General features: G+C 52.3%; 3 protein-coding genes across 3 annotated transcripts in view; 1 reads left to right on the top strand and 2 right to left on the bottom strand.

Moving 5' to 3' along the window:
- MDGA2 (MAM domain containing glycosylphosphatidylinositol anchor 2) overlaps positions 1-12,549 on the top strand; it is a 367,028-nt gene that overhangs the window by 208,964 nt on the left and 145,515 nt on the right. The gene's annotated exons all lie outside the window — the stretch shown is intronic.
- Positions 2,908-4,908, bottom strand: LOC149917969 (inositol 1,4,5-trisphosphate receptor-interacting protein-like 1). Its single transcript, XM_090141912.1, has 2 exons — positions 4,805-4,908; positions 2,908-4,572 (listed from the first exon to the last, which is right to left on the bottom strand). The coding sequence occupies exon 2, from the start codon at positions 4,567-4,569 to the stop codon at positions 2,908-2,910; it is 1,662 nt and encodes a 553-aa protein (XP_089998038.1). The 5' UTR covers positions 4,570-4,572; positions 4,805-4,908.
- Positions 10,280-12,280, bottom strand: LOC149917968 (inositol 1,4,5-trisphosphate receptor-interacting protein-like 1). Its single transcript, XM_090141911.1, has 2 exons — positions 12,177-12,280; positions 10,280-11,944 (listed from the first exon to the last, which is right to left on the bottom strand). Exon 2 carries the CDS (start codon positions 11,939-11,941, stop codon positions 10,280-10,282), a length of 1,662 nt encoding a protein of 553 aa, XP_089998037.1. The 5' UTR covers positions 11,942-11,944; positions 12,177-12,280.

Genomic DNA, 12,549 nt, shown 5'->3' with positions numbered 1-12,549 from the left:
TATTAGATATGGAGGTTGGTGGCCCTGTCTGTGGTGGGGGCTTGGAGCTTCATGATCCTTGACGTCCCTTCCAACCCAAGCCATTCTGTGATCATATGATTCTATTATTCTATGACTCATCAGGATTTCCAAGATCCAGACTAGACTATGACTAGAATACTCAGCAGAATACTCAGTGCATAAACATAATAAAGCATATACATGCTGACTCTGAGCAATCTGTTTTGGTTTCGTACGTCTTCTCCTGTAGAGAAAAATACAGTGATACCTTCTGCCATCTGACCTTTGGTGGGTTGGTGGCTTTTGGAGGCAAAGGTTGTCTGAGACAGTTTTGTTTAAAAGCCAGGAGTGGGCAAAAATCAGCAGTAGCTCTCAGTTATGCGAGCCTCTGCCAGTTCCAAAGGATAACAATATGTGTTTTTAAACTCGGTGCTACTTCAGTGTAACTAACACTTTTGTTTCTTGAGTGATAACACTCTGCTTTGGGAAACGGGTTTAAGCACTAAGAGTATTCCCTTGTTTTTCAAGCCAATTGTAGGATAAATAAGGTGATGCTTGTTGTTTCAGGTATAGCGTATAGCCAATGTATTATTCTTCACAAGCAGGAACAGAATTGACCTTTATTTGCAGCAGGCTCTAGCTGGTGCTGCAAGAGACATGCAGATGCCTTAGCAGAGGGCCGAGTCCCTTCCAGACTCTGCTTGTGCCACAGCAGCACCTGCCGGGAGACGAAGGCTGGCACAGCTGGTGGCACCTGTCAAGCAGGTGGCACCCAACACAGCTGGCAGCTCCTGGCACAGCTGGTTGCAGCTGCAGAGCTGGTGGCACCTGGCACAGCTGGGAGCACTCTGCTCAACCATGCTCACCTGGGAGCACCTCTACTCCTCCCAGGCCCTTCTAACACATCCTTTCTCCTGCTCCCACACCTTGCTTGGGCACCCCTGCTGGCTCAGCTGCCTACCCCCTGCTCCTCAGTCCTATGTTGTCTATAGGGAACAAAATGTCAAATGATTATCTTCTCCTCAAGCCTGTAGCTCTCACTTCCATCTGTGGGTATTGCATTGATTTAAGTTTCTGTTAAGGCTTTTTCTTAGCTATAATGCTTGTGGAAACAAATCCTGTGTCATCAGGCTGCCTGTCCATGTCAGTTGGCAGGCCAGAACTGTGCATCGTTGCAGCTTTCGGACTGCTGATAATTCAAGCCAAATTTGACAGCAGAATAAAGATACGAGAGGTAATTAAGTAGCTGCAAGTTTGTGAAAATATATAGATAGGTCTGGTAATGGAAAATATACCAAACCCCTTCATGACTGAAGGTTCAAGGAGCACATCAACACGCCACACAGTGACTTGGAGATACAGCACTGGGGGGAAGAGGGCACCCACAGAACTCACCCACAGGCACTGTGAGCCACAGTCACAGAGCAAAGCTGCAACCACACTCCAGGCAGCTCTGCCCCTGTCCTGGACACTTTGGATGATTCTTCACTCAATATTCCTCCATTTTCTGTCCTACTAAACTGGCTTTTCTTGACTCACAAGTTTCACCTTTGTTCTGATTCTCTCCCAATTCCACAGAGGGAACAGTGAGTAGAGAGCAGTGCGTTGTGGAGCTGCCTGCTGGGATAAAACCCTACACCAAAATCATAGTGCAGCAGAGCGGCAGTTTGTTGCCTTCCTATTCCTCCCAAAGAACTAAAATGGAGGGAACAAAGCAGGGGAGGTTTCCTCTGAACTCATATGCCTTCCCCAGCTGATAGAGGTTCTGGTAAAGCAAGATAGAATTCGGCCTTCCTAGAAGGACACAGGAGGCTGTTTGAACATCACAGAGCATCTTCTGAAATTGAAGGACCAAGCACAGATCTCACTGGCCCAGGGGATGGTGGACTCCCCCGTCATGGCAGTATTCTGAAGCCGTCTCACCACGGCACTGTGCAGCTGACACTTGGCATTTGTGCAGAGGCCAGAGCTCCCGGAACAAAAGGGATGCGGCTCTCTGAGAGGCCGGGCGGTCCCTGCCCAGCTGGTACCAGGAGTCTCTGTTAGAAGCTCTGTGCAGAGACCTGTTCAGCTGCACGGGGTCCGGCTCCTCACGGTGTGGTAGCAGGGAACGGCTGCCGTGTGCGGTGCTCCCGGCAAGCAGAGCTGTGCGCACGAAGGCTGTCTTGCTCCAATTTATAGGAGGGAGATTTAGGAGGTTCTTTTAATATATGCACACCCGATGGCGAGATCAAGACACAACAGGTCAAATGTTAGCCCGACCAGTTTATTATGAATCCTAGTTGTTTAGGGAGATGGAATGGGAAGTCGGGCGATGGAAGAGAGATTGGAAATAAAAGCAAGGAGTCTTTGTATAAAGCAGGTGAGAATTAGTCACCACTGGGTTTCCAGTGTAACTCGTAGTTCAGATGTTGATCTTCAGTATCAGAGATGGGTCGTCGGAGGTTGTTGTTCGGGTGACGACGACGACCACAGCAACGGCTTTTTCCAATGACAGTACAAACTGATTTGTAGGTCCAAAGTGGTCGAGTCAGCTGTCTTTGGAATGACAGCTTCTTGTTTCCTGGACCATAGCAGGAACTCCTTTTGTTCCCATCTTCCGGGCCTTGCCAGCAGATAAGAAGGAGCAGGGAAGTGCCCTCTTGCATCTGGCCTTCACAGGATACGGCTGTACTATCCCCAAATCTCCTGTGCCGAGTTGGAGTCATTTGGTCACCGGCCAGATCTTCCACCGGTAAACTCTGTCCAAAGAAATCCTTTCAAATGTCAACTGTCCACAAACTGATGCTGACTGCCACACGGCAACACCCACCTCCGGCCTCCTCCTCTAGATAGATCAGAGTCTCATCGCTCACAGAATGTGAGCTTAGAGCCAAGAAAAGAGGAGAGTTCAGACAGAGGCCTCTCTCAGCGTCCAAACAGCAGCATTCTCACGAGGCGATCTCTCAGCATCCTGCAGTCACGCACTGCCCTGGACTGGGCGCCCGGGTTCTTCCACAGGTGCCGGAAGAGGTTGAGTGGGGTGGCTGTTCGGACGGTGTACGGCAGGATAACCTCGTCGGGCATCATCTTATTGCCAATGAAGAAGTGGACCAGGCGTTTCTCCTTCAGGCAGAACTTCAGGTATCGCGAGATACTCTCCAGCCGACTCAGGAAATTCCTCGTCTGCCAGTTCCCCAACGGGACGATGTTCACGAGGTGGAAGACCAGAGTCTTGATGACATAGGTGGAAAAGCCCAGGCCCACCAGGATGCGGGCGAAGAGCCTCAGGCAGTGCAGGAGGCAGTTGTTCTGTCCGGCATTCTTGGCCAAGTACTGGAGGTACTTCTTTTCCGCCACAGCAAAGCTCAGCAGCCATGTTGTGCTGGGCGTAAAGCCGGCCTCTGAGTTCTGGCTGCTCAGGAAGATGTCCGAGTTGACTAGTTGCACCCCGAACAGCAGCTCAACAAGGATTTTTTCCCCGCTGGAGGTGTTTGTCAGCTGGAACTTACAGGAGCGGCGGGAGGGCAGCAGCTTGAGGCTGTAGGCGTGTGCCTGAATGGTGGCCCTCCACATTGTTGCCACCTGTGCCTTGAACCAGCTGACAGTTTTCTCCACATTCAGGTAGGAGCCCGTGCAGTGCGTTATTAGGAGGCTGGGGTCCTGCTTTTGGACCAGCTCTTGCACAGGGTGGTGGAGGAAGCACAGCACGTCCCCCAGGTCCTGCTCCCTCTGGCACATGCACTGCACTTCCACACGGATGCGGGGGTTCCTTGCCAGCTCTTCCTCTTCATCAAGCAGCTCCAGGTGGAAGACGTGCGCGCGGGGGGCCTCCAAGGGCACGAGCAGGCGGTACACAGTGTCCTCCTCTCGGGGACTCCAGCCTTCAAAGGCGCTGCCCACCCCAATGGCAGACTGCAGGACTGGATAGAAACTGTTTGACCAGACATATTTGAAGACCAGCAGGAGGTCGCTTATCATGTCCTCCACCACGTCACACCTGGAGACCCTTCGTTGCGCCTTTAGAAGAGCACGCTCTGCAATATATTTGGTCCAGGGAAAATTGTAGATGTCTTCGTCCTCCTCTACCGCCTGTCCCACCAGTCCCACTCGTTTCTTCTGTTCCTCCTGTTTCGCCTGTTCCACCTGTTTCGCCTGTTCCACCTGATCCTTCCATTTCACTCGTTTCTTCGGTTTCTCCTGTTTCACCCGTACCACCTTTTTCTTCTGTTCCACCTGTCCCACCTGTTTCTGTGCCCCCGCTGCCTTCTTCTCACTGCTGGAGCTGTCATCTTCACTGCTGTTGTCGTCGGGCTGGTTCATTTTTCGGGACTGCCACATGTTCCAAAAGAGCAAGAAAAACAGTCCCATACAGAACCAGACCCTCCAGTACTTCAGCAGAGTAAAGAGCAGAGCTGGCACGCCCACCCATCTCTGCTGCACATTCCTTTGCTCTGTCGCGTGCTGCGGTTGTGTCATCTGCTCTCGCAGACTGACCTTCTGCTGCACGCCCTCGAGCATGACCGCATCGTCTCTGATGCTGACGCTTAGCGCCTTCACCAACAAGACGAGAACAAGCACCAAAACCATGATCTGCAAGAGATGGGAGAGAGGGGCTCAGTGGGGCTGGGAGGGAGCAGGGCCAGGAGCCGCGTGGCCCCGTGCTCAGGGAGGAGCAGTGGGTACGAGGGAGCTGGGTGGCAGCAGGGAGCGAGGCCAGCGCTGGCAGGGATGGTTCCAAGCGCTGCCCGTGGCACTCCCACAGGGGCCGGCGTTTGCACCACGTCCCTCGTCCAGCCCGACCTTCCCCTGCTGCTGCACTCACCAATGGCTCAGGTCAAACTGCAGCAGCGCTGCCAGACAAGCCCTAAAGCCTAAACCCCTGCATTGTGACACTATGCATTCCTGCTGATGTCACAATTGGGCAGCCTGACCCCACCCTTCGGCCTGACCCCCCCAGCTGCCCTGGGAGGCCACAGCCACGGCTCATGGAGATACCCTTTAGAAAGCAGGCAGGAGCTCCCCAGGCCTTTCTCAAAAAGAAAACTGGGTGACATGGTGCTCCTCATGTGGCACCCCTGTTTACGTTCCAAATACGCAGTCCCTTGAAATTCATTTGGAGTCCTTTGACTCCTCAGGCAATGTAAGAATTTTCAAAGTGTGCACAAAACTCATTTTAGTGCTGATATGCCACAGAGAGAGCAAAGCTGAAGGTTGGTGACAGCTGTGTCAACATCTAGCACCTGACATCACGCAGCCCTTTGCTGACTGCTCCCTCAGCCTCCGGTGGTCTGAAGGTGCTCTGAGCCAAAGGCTGGCTGGCTCGAGCCGGGCTGCTAGAAGGGGCTCTGACAGTGGATATTAGGGGACCCATGTGTGCCGCGGCCTCTTCAGCTGCATGGGCTCTGGCTCCTTTGGGTGAGGCCTTGCTGTAGAGAAAAGATGTAGGAGCAACTGCCGCTGCCCACTGAGCAGCGTCTACTCCATGTTACAGAATCACACGTGCACGAGGCAGGAATATTTCTCGAAGGCTAACTGAGAAAGGCTGGGCTGTGAGCCTGTGAGCACTGAACCAAGGCCGCCCGGTAGGCATAGAGTGCTCTGGCAGGTAAGGAGATGGCCCTGTAGGACAGGAGCACGGTGGCGGCCGTCAGACCAGCTGTGCTTCACCTGCGTGCCTTGCTGCCTGCAGCACAAGGCTCCCGGCCATGGGTGTAAAGCCTACAGCAAGGCAGGGCCAGAGGCACCTCCCCGAAGGCAGGGGAGATCCTGGGTCGTTGGGGCTGGAAGTCGTTTGTACCTCAGGAGATCCCGTAGACCAAAGCCCCTGCTATAGCAGGTTCCCTAGTGTAGGATTAAAGAAAAAGAAAGGTACTCCAGGAGGGTTTTGAGTAACTCCAGAGAAGATACTCTCTCTCCTTCTCTGTTTCTGGTAACAAGGATATTAATAAATATTAATAACGGACAGAAGCTGTGTGACCCAGTGAAGCAGAACTTATTCTTTCCTGGACGCTTCCTTCGCATTCCGATTTCTGCATCCAGAGCTCCAGGCTGGTGCCTTTCAGTGCCACGCAGTGCAACAACAAGGGAGGCAACTGGGAAGCCAGTCATCATGATAACACTGGGGCACTTCTGACCTCCTCCTCTCCAGATCCACCTCTCAGGCATGCTGAACTTGACTCTGTGCTTACCTCAGGTCACTGTGCTTAGCAAAGGCCTTTACCAAAACGGAGTGTTGGAAATGTCCAGGAAGCAGCTCCTCAACCTATTTGTATCCTGTTCCCGTTCTGCGATTCGCTCAGCTCCCACATGTGAGGCATTCCTGTTGCTGCTCAGAGAATCACTGATGTGGGTTCCTCTGTAGGCAATACAGTCACAGCCCCTTGCATTATCATCTATCCAGTGCACCCTCAATAATTTTGCAGGTGGCAGCAAGTTGTTAGGAAGTGTTGATCTGCTTGAGGGTGGACAGGCCCTACAGAGGGACCAGGACAGGCCAGTCGATGGGCTGAGGCCAATGGGATGAGGTTCAACAAGACCAAGTGCCGGAGTCACCACCCTCTGAAAAATCTTGCCTGCTTGGAAGAGGCAGAACACAGCAAAGACCCTTTTCTCCTTTCTTCTTGCAATCCGAGATGTATTTTTTTATTGAGGAATCCACCTTTGCTGGATTAGGACTTTTCTTGAAGGCATTCTCTAAACTGCATAAAGGATGAGCCAATGTCTAAATCCATACTGCTAGGACAGAAAAAGCAGCAGTGCTAAATAAACATGGGCATATATTTCCAGTAGACACTTCAGCCCTCTGAGCTGCCCTTGGTGTCCACGGCCACGGCACTGCCACAGTTTGGAGGCATGTGTCCAGACAGAGCTCCTGGGGACACCCTTTATAAAGCAGGCAGAGCCCTCTGGGTCCTTCTCAAAATGAAATTGGGGTGACGTCCCATGGACGCTCTACTCCTCGTGTGGCACCCCACGTTATATTCCAAAAATGTCCCTGGAAACTCATTTGGACAAGAAAAGAGCAGTGAAAATTTGATACCCCAGGATAGATGTAGGGGCAGAAATGAAATTATTGGAGCTGTATTTTGTTAGCACTGGCATTCAGATGTTGTTGTGCAGGGCAGGTCTGTAAGTGACTGCTGTCCTTCCCCAAGCTGGCCTTTGGGCCAACGCTTCTAAGACCTTCTAAGACCTTCTCACGTTGCTTGTCTTCTGCCCAGTCAAATGATTTCTGTGTGAGCAGGTTTTTGCATCTGCCCTCCCTTCTTTGTGCAATCACAAGGCAGTTAATTAAGCTATCTAAAGGTTTAAAGTAGGTACAGTAAGTTGACTTTCACCCCTGGAGGTGTTCAAGGCCAGGCTGGATGGGACCCTGGGCAGCCTGGTCTAGTATTAGATATGGAGGTTGGTGGCCCTGTCTGTGGTGGGGGCTTGGAGCTTCATGATCCTTGACGTCCCTTCCAACCCAAGCCATTCTGTGATCATATGATTCTATTATTCTATGACTCATCAGGATTTCCAAGATCCAGACTAGACTATGACTAGAATACTCAGCAGAATACTCAGTGCATAAACATAATAAAGCATATACATGCTGACTCTGAGCAATCTGTTTTGGTTTCGTACGTCTTCTCCTGTAGAGAAAAATACAGTGATACCTTCTGCCATCTGACCTTTGGTGGGTTGGTGGCTTTTGGAGGCAAAGGTTGTCTGAGACAGTTTTGTTTAAAAGCCAGGAGTGGGCAAAAATCAGCAGTAGCTCTCAGTTATGCGAGCCTCTGCCAGTTCCAAAGGATAACAATATGTGTTTTTAAACTCGGTGCTACTTCAGTGTAACTAACACTTTTGTTTCTTGAGTGATAACACTCTGCTTTGGGAAACGGGTTTAAGCACTAAGAGTATTCCCTTGTTTTTCAAGCCAATTGTAGGATAAATAAGGTGATGCTTGTTGTTTCAGGTATAGCGTATAGCCAATGTATTATTCTTCACAAGCAGGAACAGAATTGACCTTTATTTGCAGCAGGCTCTAGCTGGTGCTGCAAGAGACATGCAGATGCCTTAGCAGAGGGCCGAGTCCCTTCCAGACTCTGCTTGTGCCACAGCAGCACCTGCCGGGAGACAAAGGCTGGCACAGCTGGTGGCACCTGTCAAGCAGGTGGCACCCAACACAGCTGGCAGCTCCTGGCACAGCTGGTTGCAGCTGCAGAGCTGGTGGCACCTGGCACAGCTGGGAGCACTCTGCTCAACCATGCTCACCTGGGAGCACCTCTACTCCTCCCAGGCCCTTCTAACACATCCTTTCTCCTGCTCCCACACCTTGCTTGGGCACCCCTGCTGGCTCAGCTGCCTACCCCCTGCTCCTCAGTCCTATGTTGTCTATAGGGAACAAAATGTCAAATGATTATCTTCTCCTCAAGCCTGTAGCTCTCACTTCCATCTGTGGGTATTGCATTGATTTAAGTTTCTGTTAAGGCTTTTTCTTAGCTATAATGCTTGTGGAAACAAATCCTGTGTCATCAGGCTGCCTGTCCATGTCAGTTGGCAGGCCAGAACTGTGCATCGTTGCAGCTTTCGGACTGCTGATAATTCAAGCCAAATTTGACAGCAGAATAAAGATACGAGAGGTAATTAAGTAGCTGCAAGTTTGTGAAAATATATAGATAGGTCTGGTAATGGAAAATATACCAAACCCCTTCATGACTGAAGGTTCAAGGAGCACATCAACACGCCACACAGTGACTTGGAGATACAGCACTGGGGGGAAGAGGGCACCCACAGAACTCACCCACAGGCACTGTGAGCCACAGTCACAGAGCAAAGCTGCAACCACACTCCAGGCAGCTCTGCCCCTGTCCTGGACACTTTGGATGATTCTTCACTCAATATTCCTCCATTTTCTGTCCTACTAAACTGGCTTTTCTTGACTCACAAGTTTCACCTTTGTTCTGATTCTCTCCCAATTCCACAGAGGGAACAGTGAGTAGAGAGCAGTGCGTTGTGGAGCTGCCTGCTGGGATAAAACCCTACACCAAAATCATAGTGCAGCAGAGCGGCAGTTTGTTGCCTTCCTATTCCTCCCAAAGAACTAAAATGGAGGGAACAAAGCAGGGGAGGTTTCCTCTGAACTCATATGCCTTCCCCAGCTGATAGAGGTTCTGGTAAAGCAAGATAGAATTCGGCCTTCCTAGAAGGACACAGGAGGCTGTTTGAACATCACAGAGCATCTTCTGAAATTGAAGGACCAAGCACAGATCTCACTGGCCCAGGGGATGGTGGACTCCCCCGTCATGGCAGTATTCTGAAGCCGTCTCACCACGGCACTGTGCAGCTGACACTTGGCATTTGTGCAGAGGCCAGAGCTCCCGGAACAAAAGGGATGCGGCTCTCTGAGAGGCCGGGCGGTCCCTGCCCAGCTGGTACCAGGAGTCTCTGTTAGAAGCTCTGTGCAGAGACCTGTTCAGCTGCACGGGGTCCGGCTCCTCACGGTGTGGTAGCAGGGAACGGCTGCCGTGTGCGGTGCTCCCGGCAAGCAGAGCTGTGCGCACGAAGGCTGTCTTGCTCCAATTTATAGGAGGGAGATTTAGGAGGTTCTTTTAATATATGCACACCCGATGGCGAGATCAAGACACAACAGGTCAAATGTTAGCCCGACCAGTTTATTATGAATCCTAGTTGTTTAGGGAGATGGAATGGGAAGTCGGGCGATGGAAGAGAGATTGGAAATAAAAGCAAGGAGTCTTTGTATAAAGCAGGTGAGAATTAGTCACCACTGGGTTTCCAGTGTAACTCGTAGTTCAGATGTTGATCTTCAGTATCAGAGATGGGTCGTCGGAGGTTGTTGTTCGGGTGACGACGACGACCACAGCAACGGCTTTTTCCAATGACAGTACAAACTGATTTGTAGGTCCAAAGTGGTCGAGTCAGCTGTCTTTGGAATGACAGCTTCTTGTTTCCTGGACCATAGCAGGAACTCCTTTTGTTCCCATCTTCCGGGCCTTGCCAGCAGATAAGAAGGAGCAGGGAAGTGCCCTCTTGCATCTGGCCTTCACAGGATACGGCTGTACTATCCCCAAATCTCCTGTGCCGAGTTGGAGTCATTTGGTCACCGGCCAGATCTTCCACCGGTAAACTCTGTCCAAAGAAATCCTTTCAAATGTCAACTGTCCACAAACTGATGCTGACTGCCACACGGCAACACCCACCTCCGGCCTCCTCCTCTAGATAGATCAGAGTCTCATCGCTCACAGAATGTGAGCTTAGAGCCAAGAAAAGAGGAGAGTTCAGACAGAGGCCTCTCTCAGCGTCCAAACAGCAGCATTCTCACGAGGCGATCTCTCAGCATCCTGCAGTCACGCACTGCCCTGGACTGGGCGCCCGGGTTCTTCCACAGGTGCCGGAAGAGGTTGAGTGGGGTGGCTGTTCGGACGGTGTACGGCAGGATAACCTCGTCGGGCATCATCTTATTGCCAATGAAGAAGTGGACCAGGCGTTTCTCCTTCAGGCAGAACTTCAGGTATCGCGAGATACTCTCCAGCCGACTCAGGAAATTCCTCGTCTGCCAGTTCCCCAACGGGACGATGTTCACGAGGTGGAAGACCAGAGTCTTGATGACATAGGTGGAAAAGCCCAGGCCCACCAGGATGCGGGCGAAGAGCCTCAGGCAGTGCAGGAGGCAGTTGTTCTGTCCGGCATTCTTGGCCAAGTACTGGAGGTACTTCTTTTCCGCCACAGCAAAGCTCAGCAGCCATGTTGTGCTGGGCGTAAAGCCGGCCTCTGAGTTCTGGCTGCTCAGGAAGATGTCCGAGTTGACTAGTTGCACCCCGAACAGCAGCTCAACAAGGATTTTTTCCCCGCTGGAGGTGTTTGTCAGCTGGAACTTACAGGAGCGGCGGGAGGGCAGCAGCTTGAGGCTGTAGGCGTGTGCCTGAATGGTGGCCCTCCACATTGTTGCCACCTGTGCCTTGAACCAGCTGACAGTTTTCTCCACATTCAGGTAGGAGCCCGTGCAGTGCGTTATTAGGAGGCTGGGGTCCTGCTTTTGGACCAGCTCTTGCACAGGGTGGTGGAGGAAGCACAGCACGTCCCCCAGGTCCTGCTCCCTCTGGCACATGCACTGCACTTCCACACGGATGCGGGGGTTCCTTGCCAGCTCTTCCTCTTCATCAAGCAGCTCCAGGTGGAAGACGTGCGCGCGGGGGGCCTCCAAGGGCACGAGCAGGCGGTACACAGTGTCCTCCTCTCGGGGACTCCAGCCTTCAAAGGCGCTGCCCACCCCAATGGCAGACTGCAGGACTGGATAGAAACTGTTTGACCAGACATATTTGAAGACCAGCAGGAGGTCGCTTATCATGTCCTCCACCACGTCACACCTGGAGACCCTTCGTTGCGCCTTTAGAAGAGCACGCTCTGCAATATATTTGGTCCAGGGAAAATTGTAGATGTCTTCGTCCTCCTCTACCGCCTGTCCCACCAGTCCCACTCGTTTCTTCTGTTCCTCCTGTTTCGCCTGTTCCACCTGTTTCGCCTGTTCCACCTGATCCTTCCATTTCACTCGTTTCTTCGGTTTCTCCTGTTTCACCCGTACCACCTTTTTCTTCTGTTCCACCTGTCCCACCTGTTTCTGTGCCCCCGCTGCCTTCTTCTCACTGCTGGAGCTGTCATCTTCACTGCTGTTGTCGTCGGGCTGGTTCATTTTTCGGGACTGCCACATGTTCCAAAAGAGCAAGAAAAACAGTCCCATACAGAACCAGACCCTCCAGTACTTCAGCAGAGTAAAGAGCAGAGCTGGCACGCCCACCCATCTCTGCTGCACATTCCTTTGCTCTGTCGCGTGCTGCGGTTGTGTCATCTGCTCTCGCAGACTGACCTTCTGCTGCACGCCCTCGAGCATGACCGCATCGTCTCTGATGCTGACGCTTAGCGCCTTCACCAACAAGACGAGAACAAGCACCAAAACCATGATCTGCAAGAGATGGGAGAGAGGGGCTCAGTGGGGCTGGGAGGGAGCAGGGCCAGGAGCCGCGTGGCCCCGTGCTCAGGGAGGAGCAGTGGGTACGAGGGAGCTGGGTGGCAGCAGGGAGCGAGGCCAGCGCTGGCAGGGATGGTTCCAAGCGCTGCCCGTGGCACTCCCACAGGGGCCGGCGTTTGCACCACGTCCCTCGTCCAGCCCGACCTTCCCCTGCTGCTGCACTCACCAATGGCTCAGGTCAAACTGCAGCAGCGCTGCCAGACAAGCCCTAAAGCCTAAACCCCTGCATTGTGACACTATGCATTCCTGCTGATGTCACAATTGGGCAGCCTGACCCCACCCTTCGGCCTGACCCCCCCAGCTGCCCTGGGAGGCCACAGCCACGGCTCATGGAGATACCCTTTAGAAAGCAGGCAGGAGCTCCCCAGGCCTTTCTCAAAAAGAAAACTGGGTGACATGGTGCTCCTCATGTGGCACCCCTGTTTACGTTCCAAATACGCAGTCCCTTGAAATTCATTTGGAGTCCTTTGACTCCTCAGGCAATGTAAGAATTTTCAAAGTGTGCACAAAACTCATTTTAGTGCTGATATGCCACAGAG

The sequence above is a fragment of the Phasianus colchicus genome, chromosome 5 (genome assembly GCF_987193195.1).
Source record: "Phasianus colchicus chromosome 5, bPhaCol1.hap1.1, whole genome shotgun sequence".
NCBI lineage: Eukaryota > Metazoa > Chordata > Aves > Galliformes > Phasianidae > Phasianus > Phasianus colchicus.
The sequence above is the reverse complement of the archived record's forward strand: the minus strand, read 5'-3'. Positions and strand labels throughout refer to the sequence as shown.

Coding starts and splice junctions, on each gene's coding strand:
- LOC149917969 (XM_090141912.1), bottom strand. CDS start 4,569: ATGGTTTTGGTGCTTGTTCTCGTCTTGTTGGTGAAGGCGCTAAGCGTC.
- LOC149917968 (XM_090141911.1), bottom strand. CDS start 11,941: ATGGTTTTGGTGCTTGTTCTCGTCTTGTTGGTGAAGGCGCTAAGCGTC.